This window comes from Pagrus major, chromosome 18, assembly GCF_040436345.1.
Source record: "Pagrus major chromosome 18, Pma_NU_1.0".
Classification (NCBI taxonomy): domain Eukaryota; kingdom Metazoa; phylum Chordata; class Actinopteri; order Spariformes; family Sparidae; genus Pagrus; species Pagrus major.
In genome coordinates this window covers 19,532,465-19,551,191 of record NC_133232.1, presented here as the reverse complement: position 1 = coordinate 19,551,191, position 18,727 = coordinate 19,532,465, and the positions used below count along the sequence as shown (strand labels likewise).

General features: G+C 41.0%; 1 protein-coding gene across 2 annotated transcripts in view; it reads left to right on the top strand.

Annotated features, from left to right (window-relative positions):
* The first annotated feature begins 373 nt into the window (after positions 1-373).
* Positions 374-18,727, top strand: part of tenm2a (teneurin transmembrane protein 2a) — a 157,845-nt gene continuing 139,491 nt past the window's right edge. For both annotated transcript variants that reach the window (XM_073486805.1, XM_073486804.1), the window contains exon 1: positions 374-599. In XM_073486805.1, coding sequence (XP_073342906.1) covers positions 374-599 — 226 coding nt within the window. The remainder of the gene's footprint in view (positions 600-18,727) is intronic.

Here is an 18,727-nt window from a genome sequence, read left to right as displayed (position 1 = left end):
GCGCTGGCAGCTCTGTTTCTCCCCACAATAGCCTTACTTATCCCGCATCAATACTCCGATGTGTTGTATATTTGCCTGGTTGCTCAAATGTCCATTCGCCGCACTCCCTCTTACCTAACTTTCCCTGTAGATTCTCTGGGGAGAGAGTGAGTCACAGCAGTGCATCCATTAATTTTATACCAACCCTTTTTCTGTCTCTTCCACTCTCTACATCTCTCCTCTCTCTATCTCTGTCTTCCAGGTGACTGAAGTGGAGATTGACATTACGGAGGCCCGCTAGGAGGCCCCTCCATCTCCCCCCCCAACCACCTCTTCCTCCTCCTCCTCTGTTCCATCTCTTCTCCTTGCGTCCCCCCCTACACCCAACCTCAGCATGGATCTGAAGGATCGTAGGCACCGCTCCCTGACCAGGGGCCGCTGCTCCAAAGACTCCCAGTACAACACCGCCTCCCTGGATACAGATGAGTGCCGTGTGCCTACGCAGAAGTCCTACAGCTCCAGCGAGACGCTCAAGGCCTTCGACCATGAGCAGAGGCTGCACTACGGAGGCTGTGTGACTGACCTTGTTCACCACGAAGCTGATGAGTACTCCCGGCAAGGTGGGTTTGTAGAGCAAAGCATCACCTTCAGATGCTTTATTACACTGTATGTTATGGGCTAGATCCATAAAGTGCTGGACAGGAGACATAACACGAGAAAATCAAGTCCATTTCATGAGAAAGGATTAGTTAGACATTTTGGGAAAAACACTTGTTTTTCTTTCTTGCTAAGAGTTGGTTTACAATGTTGATACCACTAACTGTGTATCTAAAGCCAGCAGCCTGTTAGCTTCAACCCACGAAAGCGGACCTCCCACGGGTGGCACTCAGTTGGCCACAGGAGATTTCTGTTGACATGATGCAGTGCAAAAAGTTGTAAAAACAACAGTGGCACTAGAGAATTGCCCAAAATGGCTGCAGGAGATTGTTGTTTACATGATCCCGTTTAAATCGATCTAATATAAAAAACGCCCCACACGAAGATGTCAAGACATGACGTAACGTGCAAAATGTAGGAACCTGGAAAATATTTTTATCGCAGATGAAATTATCAAAACTAAAATAATAAAATATGTACATAGATCAAGTAAGTTATGGAGTGTTAAGAAATACGTTTCTACATTCAGAAATATTTTGGATCAATATGTTTTTGCGTTTTATTTAGTCTGTGTACAGCCATGTGCTATTTTACACTTTTTGTATGGATTAAATAAACACAGTTTTGTGCGTTTATTCAGCTAGCTGTGTCCCCCGCTTCTTGCCTTTAAACTAACAGACGCCTGTCATTAGCTGTATTTACTGTTCAGTCATGAGAGCTGTATCAATGTTTTCATCTCCCTCTCTCCAAGAAGTATTTCCTAAAAAACTAATTTGCATAAATATTACATATCATTATAAAACATAGAAGAGATGTTTTTTGCAGGCTTCATCGAAATAAAGGAGCATATCAGATGTGATATGGCTCCAGGGTTTTAAAATACTTTCCCGATATAACAGATAATGGAGGTTGCCAATTGCAGCCAAAAAGCAAAACTAGAAACTCAAGGATGTAGCAATTTCCTGTCAAAGTTTACCAATTATTTTTGCTCTTAGTGCAGCTCCAGTAAGCAACTCATTTTTCTGTCCAGCACATATGGTTGAGCCAAGCATTGCTTTATAGAGCCCTTCCAGTCTCGCTCCCCTGTTCTCTTTCATTACTTAAACATCTGCTGTCACACATTCAACAGTCACATTGTTGCACATGCCGATGTTTATTCAAGCTGTATTTTACTTTTAGCCACTGAGTGTTGCTTGCGAGGCCTCCGTGGCAGACTGTTAATGTAATCGGATGGTGTAAATGCTGCACTTTGCAGCAGAGGACCAAAGCAGACCTTTAGCACTGGCAAGCCCGTCATAATGAACTTCTGTATCCCCTGGTGAGCAAGTGAGCCGATAGGCCGATAGGTCATCTCTAAAGGGGTGGGCCTGCTCTCATAGGCATGTCTTTAAACTCTGTGTGTGTGTGTGTGTGTGTGTGTGTGTGTGTGTGTGTGTGTGTGTGTGTGTGTGTGTGTGTGTGTAAACATGTGTGTGTGTGCACATGTGTGTATTGCAGGGGGACATGAAACAGGCAGTATTGATCCCCTGGCTAGTGAAAGGAGTCAGACTCAATGGGATTGATCTTTGCTAAGCTCTGTTTTCTCTGCATGGACACAGACAGGAGAGGAAGAGGGCTCAGAGCAATACAATACAACAATGCAAAGGAGAGATGAATAACAGTAACATCTGACGCAAAATATAAATAAATATATACTGAATATGTTGGAGAGTCTTACAGCGCAAAAAGGTAGACATGTCAATGTTTCATGTCTGACTGTGTGTGGCTTCAAGCACTGAGTGGAATTGATCAATCTGACAGTATTTTAAAGAAGGAAATGTTTAACGGCTCACACACAGCGAATAATGTGGTGCGAGCACAACAGAAGAGCATACTTTGTTCTGCGGAGGCAAAGTTAACGGCAGAAAATGGAGGATTGATTGGCGGGATGGATGAAAGACTGGAAGTCAGTGGTGTGTGCCGTTCGGACACACTCCACCGCCGCACCAAGCTGACCTCACACCAGGCGAATGGCTGTTCGATACCACAGTCCTCTCAGCCTATCAGCTCCCTCGAAAGCCCAGAGCCACAGATGCATCGTGGGAAGTGTGGCCACAGGAGACCAACAGTGTTGCAGCACCATATGGACTGTGACACCACGGGACGAGGACTAGTGCTGGAAGATGGGAGAAGGAGAAGGAGTTGGAGTGAGAAAGACACAGCAAGAGAGGCTGCAGATAAACAGAGTTTTCGCCGTCTTTCCACCAAATATTTGTGTAACTCGTACGTGAGAGAGTGAGGGATTGATACAATGTGTTCCTCTTTTGAACAGCTTGTACTTCATAGGCAAGATGGTGAAAGGAGACAGAAACTTTATTTTCTTCGGCAACTACCAAAATTGGACAAAGGGGAGAGTGGATTCAGATGATGCCCTTGTTGTTTTATTGAATATCCCAAAAATGGGTTTGGAGGAGAGGTTTGATATCTGAACTGACCTGCGATATAAGTAATTCATGCGCTGATGGGGCCACACTAGAAAACATGATTAACTTTGATTAAATTATAATGATGTTGTTCTTGTGGTTGGGCGAGCTTTCATGGTGTTTCTGCTTCTTGTTGAGAAGTTTTGAGGTCAACAGGAGTTATTCTCAGACTGCAATTTGGTTTTAATGGTTACATGTATTGCAACCAATTTACAGTTCTGTGATGCGTTAATACATATTGACTTGCCCTTACAGCTGTGAGACAAAAAGGTGTGAGTCATGCACAGGTGGGACTGGAGCACACAGTAAGCAATCGCACAAACTGTTGCTGAGGTTCATGTAGAGTATCTTATTGAATGCAGTAGTTGGAGAAAAGATCACACCCCGCTCACATTTATCGCCATGATTTTCACGTTTTTGGTTTCATTACCCCCACATGTGAAAACGGTGCTGCAAGTGCACATTTTTCACACCTCATTTTTTGGGGCTGGTTTGTTAATTCTGAAAGTTCATTTGCATTGAGTTATGCAGCGCAAATTATTGGGAGTATAGCAGATGTCCTCAACTTGGATCTTTTGTATGAGATTGTTTGGAACAGCACTACAAGAACTCAAACACTTTTCTTCAAATACCAAAATAATCTTTTCCTGTATACAATAAGTCTACATCCGCACACTAGTTCTGCTACAGCCCACTGTAGTCGTGGTCTTACTCCAAAGATATCATTGCCCTCTAAAATAACTTACTTACTGCACATTATTATGCATGAAAACCTTCACTGGAATTTCTGTGTTTCCTGAGGCATAAATTCAACTTTAAAAAGAACATCACCTCCCTTTGGAACCATATTCGGAGTGCGTTTGGAGTCTTCTTGGGGGCTGCTGTATATTTGTGTTTTGCGGCTCTGGACTTACCTCCCAGCCCATTAGGAAACTGTTTGCTGCTTTAAAAGGAGGTGAGAGGAGCTGATGTCAATTACCTTAATTTAGGCCCATCCCGAGTCTACATGCTGATAATGTATTCCTCCCGCATCCAACATACTTGTCCTGCAGTTTTGAATTTGTGGGCCGAATTGTGTCCCCGGTTGGTGTTTGCATTTGCACTTTAGAAAAATAGAGTTACATCTTTATGCGCTTCTGTGCTGTTTTCATAAGTATAGTATTATGTTCACTCCAAATCTGCATGACAGGATTATGCAAATAAAAGTTCAAAACGAATAATAAAAAAAATGATAAAAAAACTTGTTGACTGAGTTAGTCGTGTTCTACATTTCAGATTTGTTCAAAGATATAAATGTGTTATTTGTAAGATACGGCCAGAATTCAATGGTAGCTCCAATATAATAGGGGGCGGCATATAACCAGAGTAACTGACACCTGCTGCTCTTTGCTGGCTATCCGTGGCTGTAGCCAGCTACCGTTAGTTAATTAGCTCAAGGCTTAGTTAGCTGTGGAACCAGTGACCATGAATCAAAAGGGGGGGAATCATTGTTGTGCATTGCTAGCGCTACTGCACCACACTCAGTAAAAATAGCAACAGAAAATGGTGATGCGTGTCGCAGAGATCAACAACGATGTACAAGTTTTTAACATGTCTTAAATTAACATATTTGTTTGATCTTGTGTCATGTTAGTTAGCTGATCCTAGCAACCGCTACCACAGCTTCCAAAATAACATCAGCAGAATTGAAAATTAACATAATGTCAGGCTGAAGTAACTTGGTATGATTGTGTGACTACAACTGAGAAGAGTTGGTAAAGAGATGCTGTTGTATTGTACAGTATAAAATGTTGAAAAAATAAAATTATGCACATACATCTACATCAACAATTCTGAACATGTGCAAAGTCTGAGTGAATCCATTTTCTTTTCAGTTTATTTTCAGTCTTTGAACAATCGCCGTCCCAAGCGGCTCCTCACAGATTTTGATAAAGCGGGTTTTGGTTGTGTATTCCAACAGACCCCCTGCTTTCATTGGATCTCAACTCCACTGTTTCCCCATTACACACTTATTACCTAGTCCGCTTGGATAAGCACAGCCAAATAACACATTCTTTCCTCACCATAACATGCAACAGCCTGGAAAGCTCATTACAAGTGTTCACTATTTAACACCACATAACAACATATTTGAATACATCAGCGAGTCCGATAAGGTACAAATCTCGATGAAATATCAGAGAAAGCTTTGTCCGCATGTGCAATTTTAACTATTCTCACTTCCCTTTCATATCTTTCCAGCGTGTTCGTTTGGGCTGAATATGCCTGGATCACTGCGAAACAGATAATCCTGTGGCACAAATACAAATGTGACAAATGTGTAAGCTCTAATATCCCACTCTGAGCAGTGCAAAGAAGCATCATACACCTCTGCTCTCTCTTTGTTTGTCACCTCTCTGTCTCTCTGATCTTTCAACCCATCCTGTACATCTCCTTGTCTCTCCCCCAGTCCTTCTTTGCAGCTCATATTCAGCACATCCCAGGGGTGTGTCGTCCCTGCAGGTCCACCTCTAGGCAATAGGCATTATCACAGCCACTGCAGTCTCGAGATGCTTTGTCCTTTCCTTTTAGAAGGATCTAAATGAGCCCCTCTGCATTCTCCTCTGCTGCTTTGCCCCCAGGGATGGAAACCACACAGAGAATCTACCACCCACCCACCTGTCTGCCTTACTGCCTGGACAACACTAACCATCCTCTCCTGTCCCCACTCACTCTGTCTCTGTCTCTTTCTCTCTGAGGGTCCATCTTTCCATCTCGCACTTTTTTTTCTCACTTATTTTATGTCTTCTCTTGCTCTTCAGTCACACCTTTCATTCCTGCTTTTTCTGTCTCGTTCTTTTTTTCCCACCTTTCTCTCATCCTGTTGTTGCTTTAGTGATCATCTCACACATTTGTTATGTTTGGGCCCTCTCTGTGGCTTTGTGTGTCTTTGTGCTTTGAACTCTTTAGTCTTGACCTCTCATTTTCACAGACAGATGCATGTACTAATGTAATCACAGTGAGCCCATTCAGACCTGTAAGAGCTGACAGTATAGCGAGAGCATAATGGCCATGTTTACCTCATTTTGCATTCCCTTTCCTCCATCGACTTTGATGTGACAAATGACTACGGTAGCCAAGGATGGCTTTGTCCAAAAACTCTGCCAAACTCTGCCACTCGCATCCTGGCATGACTGCATCCACCGCCTGTCTACAAGGCTGAATGGCAGGCAAAATGCACTGCTGGTTGGTCGGGAGGAGGCTTTAGGCAAGAGAAACATCCACTGCTTCCTCTGTCCTCTCCATTCTTTGGGGAGAGAGGACTTCCAAGTATCTGAAAGAACAGCAGCAGCCACAGCAGCATCCTCTCATAATGTGGCCTCTTCAGTGAGATTCAGGGGCTCACCCCAAACACTCTGGAGAGAGCAGCCTCGTATGTGACTTGTTTGCAGAATGCTCCATGATGGGATGAGAGGAACCTGCGCGACAAGGATATAAATGTGATTTATCAAGTCCTTGACTCATTTGAGTCACTTCTGTTTTTACAGTCAACAAAACTATCTTTGCTTTGCTCCATAACAGCAAGGTGGTGCAGTTGTTAGCACTGTTGCCTCAAACTCTGTGCAGAGTGCATGTCCCCCCCATGCTTGCATGGGTTTCTTCTGGGTACTCTGGTTTCCCCCACCATTAAAACATTAATTCTCCAGTCAAGGCACTCCTTGACCAAGGCACTGGCTATGATCTGGAGTTGGTCCCCAGGCGCGAATGTTGCCCACTGCTCCCCCGGTATGGGTTAAAGGCAGAGTACAGTTCCACTGTGTTGTACATTGTCACAACATGTAAATAAAGATTCTTCTTAAGGTAAACACAGGTGGTACAGTGGTAAAGTTCTCTCCAGGGTTTGTTACCTGGCAGTGATGCCTCCTGACAGCTTCCAATGAGCACAATTGGCGATGTACGCCAGTGGGAAGCCACATCTTGTCCTTGTCACTTCAGAAGCAGCTTCTTTTCCTTAGTCATGGCTCCTGCACAATGGTGTGTGTGTGCATACCCACCACGTGCTACACCTCCTGGTGAAGCTTATCGCTTGCAGTGGCTGATGACACCGTGTGTCACAGAGGTAGCATGCATCTTTCTGCAGCCCTGCACACACAGTGACAAGGACTGCATCATGTAGGGGTTTGGACATTCAAAACTGGGAGTAAACAACTCAAAAAATCCACAGAAATAAAATAAAATACAGAATGTGTGTCTGTACGCTACTTTGATGCCTGTGTGTGTCCTCGCATTCCATCGGGTTACAGTCAACCTGGGCTGCCGATGATCAAAGAGAGAACAAAGCAGCTGCATGCTATTAAAAATAAATGGTGGTGAGATTAAATGCGATCCCTCCCCTCTTCCTCCGATCCCTCTTTATCTTTGTCTTCTCGCTGGCATTCTGTGCCTCTGCCAGCTGCTGACACTCAAAAGCATCCCGTAGCTGCAGCAACAGAGCAGAGGAGCCGCTGAAGAATATCCTGGGGCCGACTCCACACTCCTCCGGTCCTCAATGCACTCCCACTCACCCTCATCCCCGTATTCGCTCTTTTATAGACAGGAAACTGCTCTTGTGGGTTTGTATGTGTGGCCCCAACACATGCAAGGAGGTCTGTAAAGGGGGACGCAGCTCAAAGTAACATCTGGTCCAGCATTTGTCACTCGTACACACACACACAATCCAACCGTACATGTCTCCAGACTACACCAGCTCTGTTCTGTGCATCATGGACGTGAGTGATTAATACTTGTTTTGGGAATGCGTGGCACGAAGCACAGGTCTATCAGAATCTCATGTGTCCCTGGGATTCACTCTATAACATTATCCACACAATCCAGAGTACACCTCAGCTTAGTTTGTCAAACCCTGTCTGTGCTATGAAAGCGACAGCACTAGCTATTAACAGTGATGCTGGCGCAGGTGGATGCACACACACATGCAAACACTGGGTAACAAATGAGACAAATAATAGGAAGAGGTCGGGGAAATGCATGCTGAAGGTGCCAGCTATTTAGCACCGAAGCTGGCGCTTGTTCGCACAGACACACATGAGCACGCCACATACACACACACACACACACACACACACACACACACACACACACACACACACACACGGACGGACACAAATATTGGGTACCACACAAGACAATTAATTGACAGAGTCTCGGGAAATGCACGCTGACATCTGCAATTTTCTTGGACTAAAATAATTTATTAGACAATGTTGTGTGGGCTTTGTGAGAGTTGAGTTAATCTATGTTTACTATGTAATGACCCTCTTTGACTCTGCTTTGGCAGCTTTTGATAAATGAGGCAGATTGTAAATGTCAGTGTTATCAAGTGTTTTTTTTTTCTTCCTCAGCCGAGTCACTTGCTTCATAGGCTGTAATTAAACATGTTCCCCAGCCACAGAATTTAAATGTGTGTGCGTGTGTGGATATATGCCACGTTTCTTATACACACGTGTGTTCTGATGCTCGCTCTGTCCTTGCTTTAGGGACAAAAAGTGATACCGATGCAAATGCTTTGCTTTCCAGCTGATGTGGCTGCATGTGTACATAAACTTCAATCACTGTAGGATTACCATACAGATGAAGACGTATTGCGAATGATGAAAAATTAGAAGTGCCATGAGAAGAAGGAACAACTGCAAGTGATAATGGAAGACGTGGTGTACGATGTACAAAAAATAAGTGACAAGGCAAAGAATGTCACAACACACAGTGGCTTCTCTGCCTGCTAATAAATTCTATATCAAGACAGGCTGATATGAAATCGTATTATGCCTACGCATAGTCACATATTATTCTCTATGCAAATCTTAAGGGAAGTGTCAAAAGGTTTTTCTTCCTGTTAGCAGCAGGTTGCATCGTCAAAGGAATTTTAATGATCTCAAAAATATCTCGTCTGGCCTTAATGATACACTGTTTGTCCACGGTGAAACCGAGGTTTAAATTTAACATTTCCACAGACTGGCTTCACTTTGCTTGTCTCCTTCTTCTTCTAGCTATGATGGCCGACACAGTCTGTGGAAGTGTTAGATATAAACCGTGGTTTCACCTCAGAACATTTTACCATTCTGTTGATTTGGGCAGACAGTAGACATCAGAGATTAGGATGCTATATCAGGGTGGGCTGTTAGACTAGCGGTTAGAGAAGCTCACCAGAGTCCCAAAGGATGCTGGTTGTGTTTTTTGTATGGGGTGTTAGGTTGGGTTGAATGCAGATGATTAATTTCCTCACAGGGATTAATAGAGTAGTATTCTAGTCTAATTTAGAAAAAAAAACAATTTGCAGCAGAAAAATCGGAGGTAGTGAAGCAGCCTTTCTATTATTTCTATCATTTATTTAATCTAAAATAAATAAATTTAAAAAAAAACCTTCATCCAGATTTAACATAATAACCTCGGACACATATCTTTTAATTGGACAAGTCTCTCAAATAATGGCCATGATTCACAAAAATAGAAGGTAGTCTTATTAAAAGTCGAAATAAAACGTGGCAAAGTAAGCGGATTGGCTCATCCTCAAATAAAAAAAACACCCTTATATATATATATATATATATATATATATATATATATATATATATATATATATATATATAGATATATATAGATATATATATATATATACATATATATATGTATATATATATGTGTGTGTGTATATATATATATATATATATATAGATATATATACATATATATATACATATATATATATATATACACATATATATATATATATATATATATATATATATTTATTTATTTAACAAAATCAACCCCATTATATGTCTATTATTGGATAAGTTTAGCTTTGAAATGAAATTCAAACTTAATCAAGTGAGACTACCCATAGCCAATACCAATATTTACAAAATTAGAAGGTTGTCTTTGGGTAAACCTTCAAGAAAGGTCTGGTGGGGCTCTGGGTAGGGATCTGTTGGACATAGATCGTTCTGTTCAGTCTGCCTGTCTGTTTGTCGCGTAAACTGGAGTTAGAAAATGAACTGCTGATGGGAATTGTGTGAGTAGGCTGGCTAAATCTGGTGCAAAGCAAAAAGTGAGATTAACTGAAGAAGATTAGAGCAGTGTTTGTGTTGCTTGAGTTCCAGGTATTTCAGTGTCCCACGGTCAGATCCACATGGGTGTAGCATCATGCATTGCTGTCTGTCACATTGTCTTTTTGATACAACCACCAACCGCTAGCGCTCCCAAAAGTCAGAAATTCCCCTCCAAAAGTAGCCTTTTAATGAGTTAGAAAACTGAGCACATCGAAAGACTTGCAAAAAGAAAGATATGTGCCTATACAATCCTAACATCATTAAATCTTATAACCCCTACATACTCTGTGAATCCCACAAGAAACCTTATATCACATTAGTATTAAAGAATTAACAAATATAATATTCAGAATTTATTTATCAACACATTACTTACCAAAAAGTATTCCTGAATTTATACTGCAAAAGATCCATAGCTGAGCAGTGCAGTCTCTCCTATTGATCTGACCTATTTATTCATAAGTGGGGTCCCCTCCTCTCAGCATTAATTCATGTCCCATCCCCCTGTCCAAATCCCCAGACTAATTACAAATATTTAAAAAATATTTACTAGCAGTATATGCCACATTAAGTTTTCAGCTTTCTTAAAAAGCCTTTAATTTTTAAAGTAGTTTCTGAGAAGATGTAGGTGGAGTACGAAGTGCTATGAGCAACAGCGAGCAATGTGTCTCCATCTAGTCAACTTTGGCCTCCTATTCACGGATGAGAGGTGTTTCACTGCTTTGCGCTACACCTCTCTGTGACAAGACCTCCTCTAGAGTGCATGGTGTTGTGTCATGTCCTGTCATGTCCTGTCCAACCCAGACTCTTGTCCTGTGGGCAGGAGTAGAACTAGCCCAGGGTTGGATGACATTTGTCACACCTATTTTTGTCTCCTCATTAGGAGACGGCTCAGGCGGGAGCCAAAAGAACGGATGTCATCTAGGAGGTGTGGGATGCGTTTGACCATGACACTCCTATTTGGGCATAGCTGTTAGTTTGTTACCACGCCACTAATGGTGCAGTTAATGACATGCCAAATGCTAAGGGACATGCATGTGTGGATGCATGTGTGTGAGTGTGTGAATTGGATTTTTGATAATCAACACCAAACCCTATGAGGTTGACTGTCAGTGTGCCCCATCAACCTGTCATAACATGTCAGTCACACAGGGAAGGTAATGTTGTAACATATCCTTGCTACTGCCACTCACTCGACAACAGAAGCTGAAAAGACATATAGAGATATAACAGCAGATAGAGCCATTAAATGAAACAATCGTTACATTTGCATTCATATTCAGATGGGGTTTTTTTTCGTTTAAATAAACCTTACCTAGATCCCTGACATGCTCATTAAGATAATTTAATGTGCCAGTGTTTGAAGCTAAGAGTGTGCTAACGCTTTGTTTACTTATTAGAGCAAAATCCACATGTTTAGTTTCCAGATGTCAAGATAAAGCATTTTAATCCTGACAGTATCATCTGCTACAAACCACTTTATTTTTAAATCCCAGCAAATAAAAGTCAAAGAATAATCTTCTTTTTGAGAGATGAGGCATTTTATCTGATGGTCATGAGAGTGATGACTGAGATAAGATATTTTCAGCCAAAGAGGAAAAGAAAGACTTCCGCATTAATACCCTAAAGCCCTGTAATGCGGCAAATAAGGGGGTTGACTAGAGAGCCAGAAAAACAGAAAAAAACATCTTCTTTATATAATTATGATTGTTTTCGTCGTTGTTTTTTCCAGTACAATAACTGTACATTATCAAGGACAGTTATATTGAGGATTCTACAAATCCTCCAAGAACGTTCCATGAAAACCTTTAAAGGTTTTGAAATACCTTTTTTTTATAATGGCATATGTATTGTTGTTAAGGTTAGGAAAATATTGTCTTTATAGCTAAATCTAAATACCGTTTGGCCAAAAATGATAATTCAGTTATTATCTTCTCAGACTCGTGCTGAAGGAAAGCTAGCTTCACAGATGGGGATGGGGACTTGTTTTAAAATATAAGAAAACAACCTTGTTATTGTTTTTTTTTTTTTAGTAGGTAGCAGGGCAACCTCTTTACACAAGGTTCACATATTATCACCTATTTAGGTTCTTGTGATGAGCAAACAGACACAGAGTAACTTTAGCATTCATTCTGAGTCACCCTCTGCTCTTTTATGGCCTTCAGCAACTCCTCTGGGAACTATCTGGATTTTTAGCTGCTTAACACTCCACTATGTTCACCAACTAGACGCAAACTTAATCTGTTTGGTGCTGTGCAAGTAATGTACACGTTTATCAGCAGCCTGCTGCGTCCAGAAATGAGGTTGATGAGAGCATTGAAAGCTAACCAAGACACAGAAGTCGCAGCGGTAAAACCAAAACAACGAGCTGAAAGACATCAAAACGCTCCATTGAGCCGAGGGGAACTGCATAGTCAGATGATAAGAAAAGAGGAAAGAAAGTCAAGTTGAACTGCAGTCCTGTGAGATGATGCAAACTCCAATCTCCCACTTGAAATATGCTACATGCATATCCATCATCTCCACACCCTTCTTTTCTGTCTCACTATGAAGGGAAACTGCATTAAACATTAGAATTGGACATGCATTGGGTCAGGTCATCCAACATAAACATATGTATAATTAATGTGTAATTAGAAGAGTTTTATGTAAAGAGGAGTAAAGATGATTTCGTGTGTAGAAAACACTTTTAAACCAAAGATTGTAATCTCTTCATTAACACTTGTAGAGGTTTTGTTCATTAGCATCCTCACTTTTGATGCGTGCGTGTATGGGCCCATGCAGCATTCACTTTTATACACGACTTCACCTCATCACCATGGCAACCCTGATTTGTGAAGATGTTTATTAGTATTCCCCACCGCTGCACGCTCTGTGTGTTTGTGTGCGTGTGACTGAGATTAATAATAGTATGTGCTGTAGTTATAGGTGCACAACAGTACCACAAACTCCATGCCCACTCACACAGACATGAGTGACCTTGAACCTGGACTTTTTGTATATGTAAGTCAAAGCCAATCCGGTGGGCTCATTGCTCAGGTATACACAGTACTCCTGTGTCTCTCTGCGCTCCGTCTCCGTCTGTCTCTCTCCCTGCAGAAACTGTTTACCATGACCGAGGGTTTCATCATTCACCACCTCATCTTCTGATCCCCTTTTTCGTCATCGGCTCGCCTCACTCTCTATTCTGCTCCCTATCCCCCCCCCCCCCTTAAGAGAAGTGCATTTTTCTCCTCTTCACAGAGTGTAGCTCAGCGGCAGCAGAAGCCTGCGTGAGCTAAAGTGCGGGTCATTTTTCATTGCTTTGACACAGAATGAATTCAATGACCGCGTCTTTCAAAATTCATGAATTCATGAATTTTCTCACTCAGGCTCCAGCAATTGTTTCCGGACTGTATCCACGGCACCATTTTGCATATGTGTACACATTAAGTTTCTTTTTCTAATTTCATTTCTATCTGTACACACTCTGGAGGGGGTGACATGAACACGTGCAGAGATAGAGGAGAGTGAGAGGAGTACGTGTGTGGTACGACAGAGAGGACGACCATCTGTACTGTAGTCTCTTGTGAGCTTAGAGCCTTCTATTATTCCTCCATATCTGCAGCGTCAATAGATGTCCTCTACATGCAGTGTGCCATTTTCTTAGACTTTTTGTACTCAAGAGTTCCAGACAAGACAAGATAAGATTTTATTGATCACAAGTAGGAAACTCACATGTTACAGCAGCAAATAAACAGGCAAAAAGGCCAGAAAGGATAGTACAAGAATTACATAATCAAAATAAAGAATTTAGAGAGATGGCAGCATGTGAATTACTACTTTGTGTTGTGGAAAGATTGCAAAGTAAGAACAAACACAAAAACTCTGTATTTTCTTTTATGCTTGCTGTCACAAAAAGGACTATTCTGTTTTTTCTCAGTGTAGCAGGACAAAACTTGAGTTTATTCATACATTTAGTCTAAAATGGAAACAACTAAGTAGAAGGAAATGGTGCCAGACTGCCAGCCTCACTGGATCGCCACTCTGTGTCTATGTCTCCATTCTCCCAGGAGATTTCGTGCCCAGTGGCAGACAACATTGCATCATGGAAGTGAGGCTTATAGGGAACCAATGTAAACACCGATCATGCCATTATTCTATAGCAATTATAGTGCAATCAACATTTACTTTAGAATGATAAGTTCAAGCAAAACACTTCTCTACTGACGTTTTAAGTGTTTTGCCAGATTTGTAGCCTTTGGATATGAGCTGCTGTTGCATAATATTTTGCATGTGTGTGAAAAATGTGAAATAGTGAAGATGACACTGAGAAATGTGTGTTACTAATTTAGAAAAAAACTGTAATATTCCCTATCTTGTGTTTAGTTTTTACAATCCCACTCCCCTCCGCTCTCCTTTATTTTTTATAGCACACAGAGCAGCAATAGTTTTTTTTAAAGTGCGTTTTGTCTTGTGCCGGGCGACAAGGAGGAGAGAGAGTGACAGATTATGGGAGACACCAGAGAGCAACCTCAGCTGGGATTCGATCCCAGAAGAGTAGGACTTCAGGACCCCCAAAAGTTGGGTCCTTAACTATTTTATTATTTCCACTTTGTTATTTCCACTGTTGCCCTGACTCTCCTGTCTCTTCCATTCTCCTGCATCTGTTGAAACATGTCGTCACTTAAGCTCTCCATTATAAGGAGGGAATATACATATATATGTATATATAATAATATATATATGTGTGTGTGTGTGTGTGTAAATATATATATATATACCTCTTCCTTGCATGAAGGATATATATATATATATATATATATATATATATATATATATATATATATATATATATATATATATATATATATATATATATATATATATATATTATAGCTTCATAACACCAAGAAAAGAAAACACAAAGGAAATTCATTTTTTCAGGGATACTAAAGTGCAGTGCAGATGAATTTTGAATTGGATGCAAATGAAAATGGAAAGTATTAAGAAATGACACATTCTGGCTCCTATTAGCCACAACTTCTAGCATTTTCCTAGCGGTGACAAAGAAAATAAGGCTTTTACAGTTATTAACAGTAATTTCAGCTATTTCAGGGGATTGCTGGGGGCCTACCGAGCACAGTTGCATTTGCTTCCTGATTTTGATGCATCCTCCACCCAGGAGCAAATCAGTTCACTAGTTCAACACTTCAGGACATATCAGAACATGTTCTGAATTGGCGCTCCCTCCAAGGCTCAAAATGGCATGTCCGAGGGTGGCCTGCAGCGTAAACTACTGGATCTGGAAAAAGCAAAATAATTGCAGGCACTGAAGCCCACATGTTCTGCCTGTTTTACATCCTTTACAGAATTACACGGTGGGGTGAGGGAAAGTCAACCAGCATAATGCTGAGTCCTGCTGCCTATACTTTGCCTGTCAAACTGCTAACAAGCACAAATGATTTTTTAATGATAGGCCCCTCTATCCCACAAAGCTGTCTACTCACAAACACTCACACACACAAACACAGCGCACATTGCACGCATTCGCTCCCACACACAACCATAATGAGTTTTATCAAGGGAAGTACATGCGGTTTAATGGATCACTGCAAATGCCATTCCCACTCACACTATTGTATTTGAGTTCCAACAAGATGCTTCTTTTCCCCCGGTGTCACTTATTTTTCTGAGAAACAACGTGCTGTGCATGAATACTCCAAATGATGATGTATCTTAGGTGCGGGAAACTAAAGTCCCTGCTGAGCAAAGACACGAGTGAAACTGCAGCTTCAACCATCCGATGTTTCAAACAAACAATGAGCATTTGTGAATCTGTGCAAATATATTCAGTGCGTGACCGGTAATGTTGCTCCAGTTGCCGGTGTGACAAGGAAATATGTTGAAATAATAGCAGCAGAAGTTTGGAGGCATATCATGCTTATCAGGAAGGAGAAGGATTTTACTGCTCTGGGAAGTTTAAGTGGTGGCATCATTTAACTTTTCCTTGTGGTGATGAAGAGATACAGCAGAATGTACACCTTATAAAACTCAGAGCTCAAAGGTGTCCTTAACGACTCTGTAAGGACACGCCCACACAGAGGTTAAAAGCCTGCAAACTCCCCTCCAGTTAGTTAGAACTGAAGAAGCTTCTTGGATGAGAGGTGAAACGTCTTAAAGAAACTGAAACAGTACCAGTTCCAGTTACCTATGATACAGCAATTACCATGACCTAGACAACTGAGAACCTTCATCAATACATTTTATAAAAGCAATCTCATATAAAGGAATGTGCCCTTACTTGTGTTTGACTGGCCAAAGCAGCACCGAACTTTGCTGCAAGTGCAGCCTGGTTCAGTTATTTTACCAGACATTCAAATGCATGAGACAACTGTCATTCCACTCAGGGACAAAGCAGGTCTGAACAAATATCTAAACAGTGTTGTTATTTCTATTTCAGTTAAAGGTGCACTTTGTAGTTCTGTGGAAGAAATTTTGATCAGGAGAGAAAAATCTTCATTGATTTTACACCTAAACAGACCTCAGAATTCCAGAACCCCGGAGTTCCGGAACCTCGGAATTCTGGAATCCTGGAACCCCGGGATTCCGGAACCTCGGAATTTACAATGTTAAAATCCTGAGTTTGACTTTTTTGTCCAAAACTACATAGTTCCCCTTTAACACAGACCTATTGTCATCTGAATTTGATTCAGCATACCAAAAAGAAATGAAAAATAGGCAATCATTTTATCATGCAGGCCATAACTACTCAATTTCCCGCCCATGGCTCGAATGTGGCCCTTTAACAACCTCAATCTGGCCCTTTGATTATTTCATTCAAAGTCGAAAGACCCCATTCAGTCTGTTGTTAACTGCAATGTAAAATCTGACAAAGTCACTTTACCTAAAAGAAAATTGAGGAAATCGATCAACTCAAAATTAACAAGTAAAGGAGATTAATCATTTTAAGTTGTTTAAACGTTTTCACTCGTACAACTTAAATTTAATAGTCTACTTTACTTGGTAATTGTGAGGTAATTGGTTTCGCGACTTTTTCAAAATTTAAGGTGCACAGAAATACTCTTATTTCATTCAAAACCCAGGCTGCTTAAAGGGGAACTGAGTACTTTTGGAAAAAGAAATTCAAACTCATAAATATTTACAATATTAATGAGGTTATAATTCAAACTCAGAAATATTTTTATTTTTTTCCATAACTGAATAAACAAGCTGTTCTCAGAGGTAAATAAGGTCCCCAGAACACTGTTTGAAGCTAGAAAGGTGCAGGGTCCGCCACATATAAACAAAGTGAAATAGTATGAAATTGTGTTGTCCTTTAAGGCCAGTTTGTTTATTCAGTCATGAAAAAGAAGAGTTTGTTCATTTAGTTTGTTTAGGTATAAAAAAAAATCAGTCAATGAAGATCTTTCTCTTCTGATTAAAATTTCTTCCCCAAAACTACACAGTGTACCTTTCAACAGATGGAATTTAGGGACGTGAAACTGAATTAAAAAAATATGTTAAGTGTTCTATTTATATTGTGTTTATTCAAAACAAAACTATACTTACTGTGCTCGGTTCTCTCCCTTCCCTCCCTTTCCACTCTGCCCTTCGCTTTATTAGTGAAAAGTATTCCAGGAAGCGTCATGCTGCTTTCATCCTATAGCACATCTACACACACACACACACACACACACAAACCCATCGTTAACCCATTTTTCAGTCATGCTCCGTCATGTTGTGCATGTCTTTTCTCTCTCTTGTTATTGCTATTCCACTCAATTTTCATTTGAGTTTGACTCAGCGTGATTTAAGCACTCCTTGTACATCTCGTGTTCTATAATCCTGTGTTCTCTTATTCTCCTTCGCTTTCTCACATACACACACACCATCGGATGTTTTTCTTTTCCAAACTGTTTTGTTTCTCCACTTTCCTTCCTTCCTTCCGCTCTGTTCGTTGCTCTCTTCCCCCTCTATTAGTGACAAGCATTCAGCATTCTAAATCCTGCTGCTTTCACCTTATAGCACAAACTGATTCAGATACACAACAAATTCATATTGAACGCACAGATCGACTGACAGCCGATTGTGCCGACCATGAACAGACACAGATGTGAGCAGCCAAAGGCAGCTGCATGGGTTCAAAAACACACATTAACGTGCGTTATAAGCTCAACAATGACAGCGTGGTACCAAGAGAAAGGCATCAATCTGATCATAATGCAGCGCCACATTTGTCCCTACATCTGTCATAATATCATGTAACAAACATGCGATTGGTTTTTCTATTTATGGAATAACTGAGATGGATTTTCATGTCTGCTTCAAGCCGTCGCACCAATCCATCTTTCTTTGAGCACATGTAGATTGCCACAGCATCGGGCTCTGTCTACGGCTGATGGTGATAAGGAGTGATTGGATTTTGCATGTGTAATCACTGGTTATGGGATGTTAATTGTACAGAGCAGTGGCCTGTGGGATGTAACATTAGATATGTGAGACATGCACATACAAACACACACATGCACACACTCACACTTTGATGTTGTGTAAGTGCTT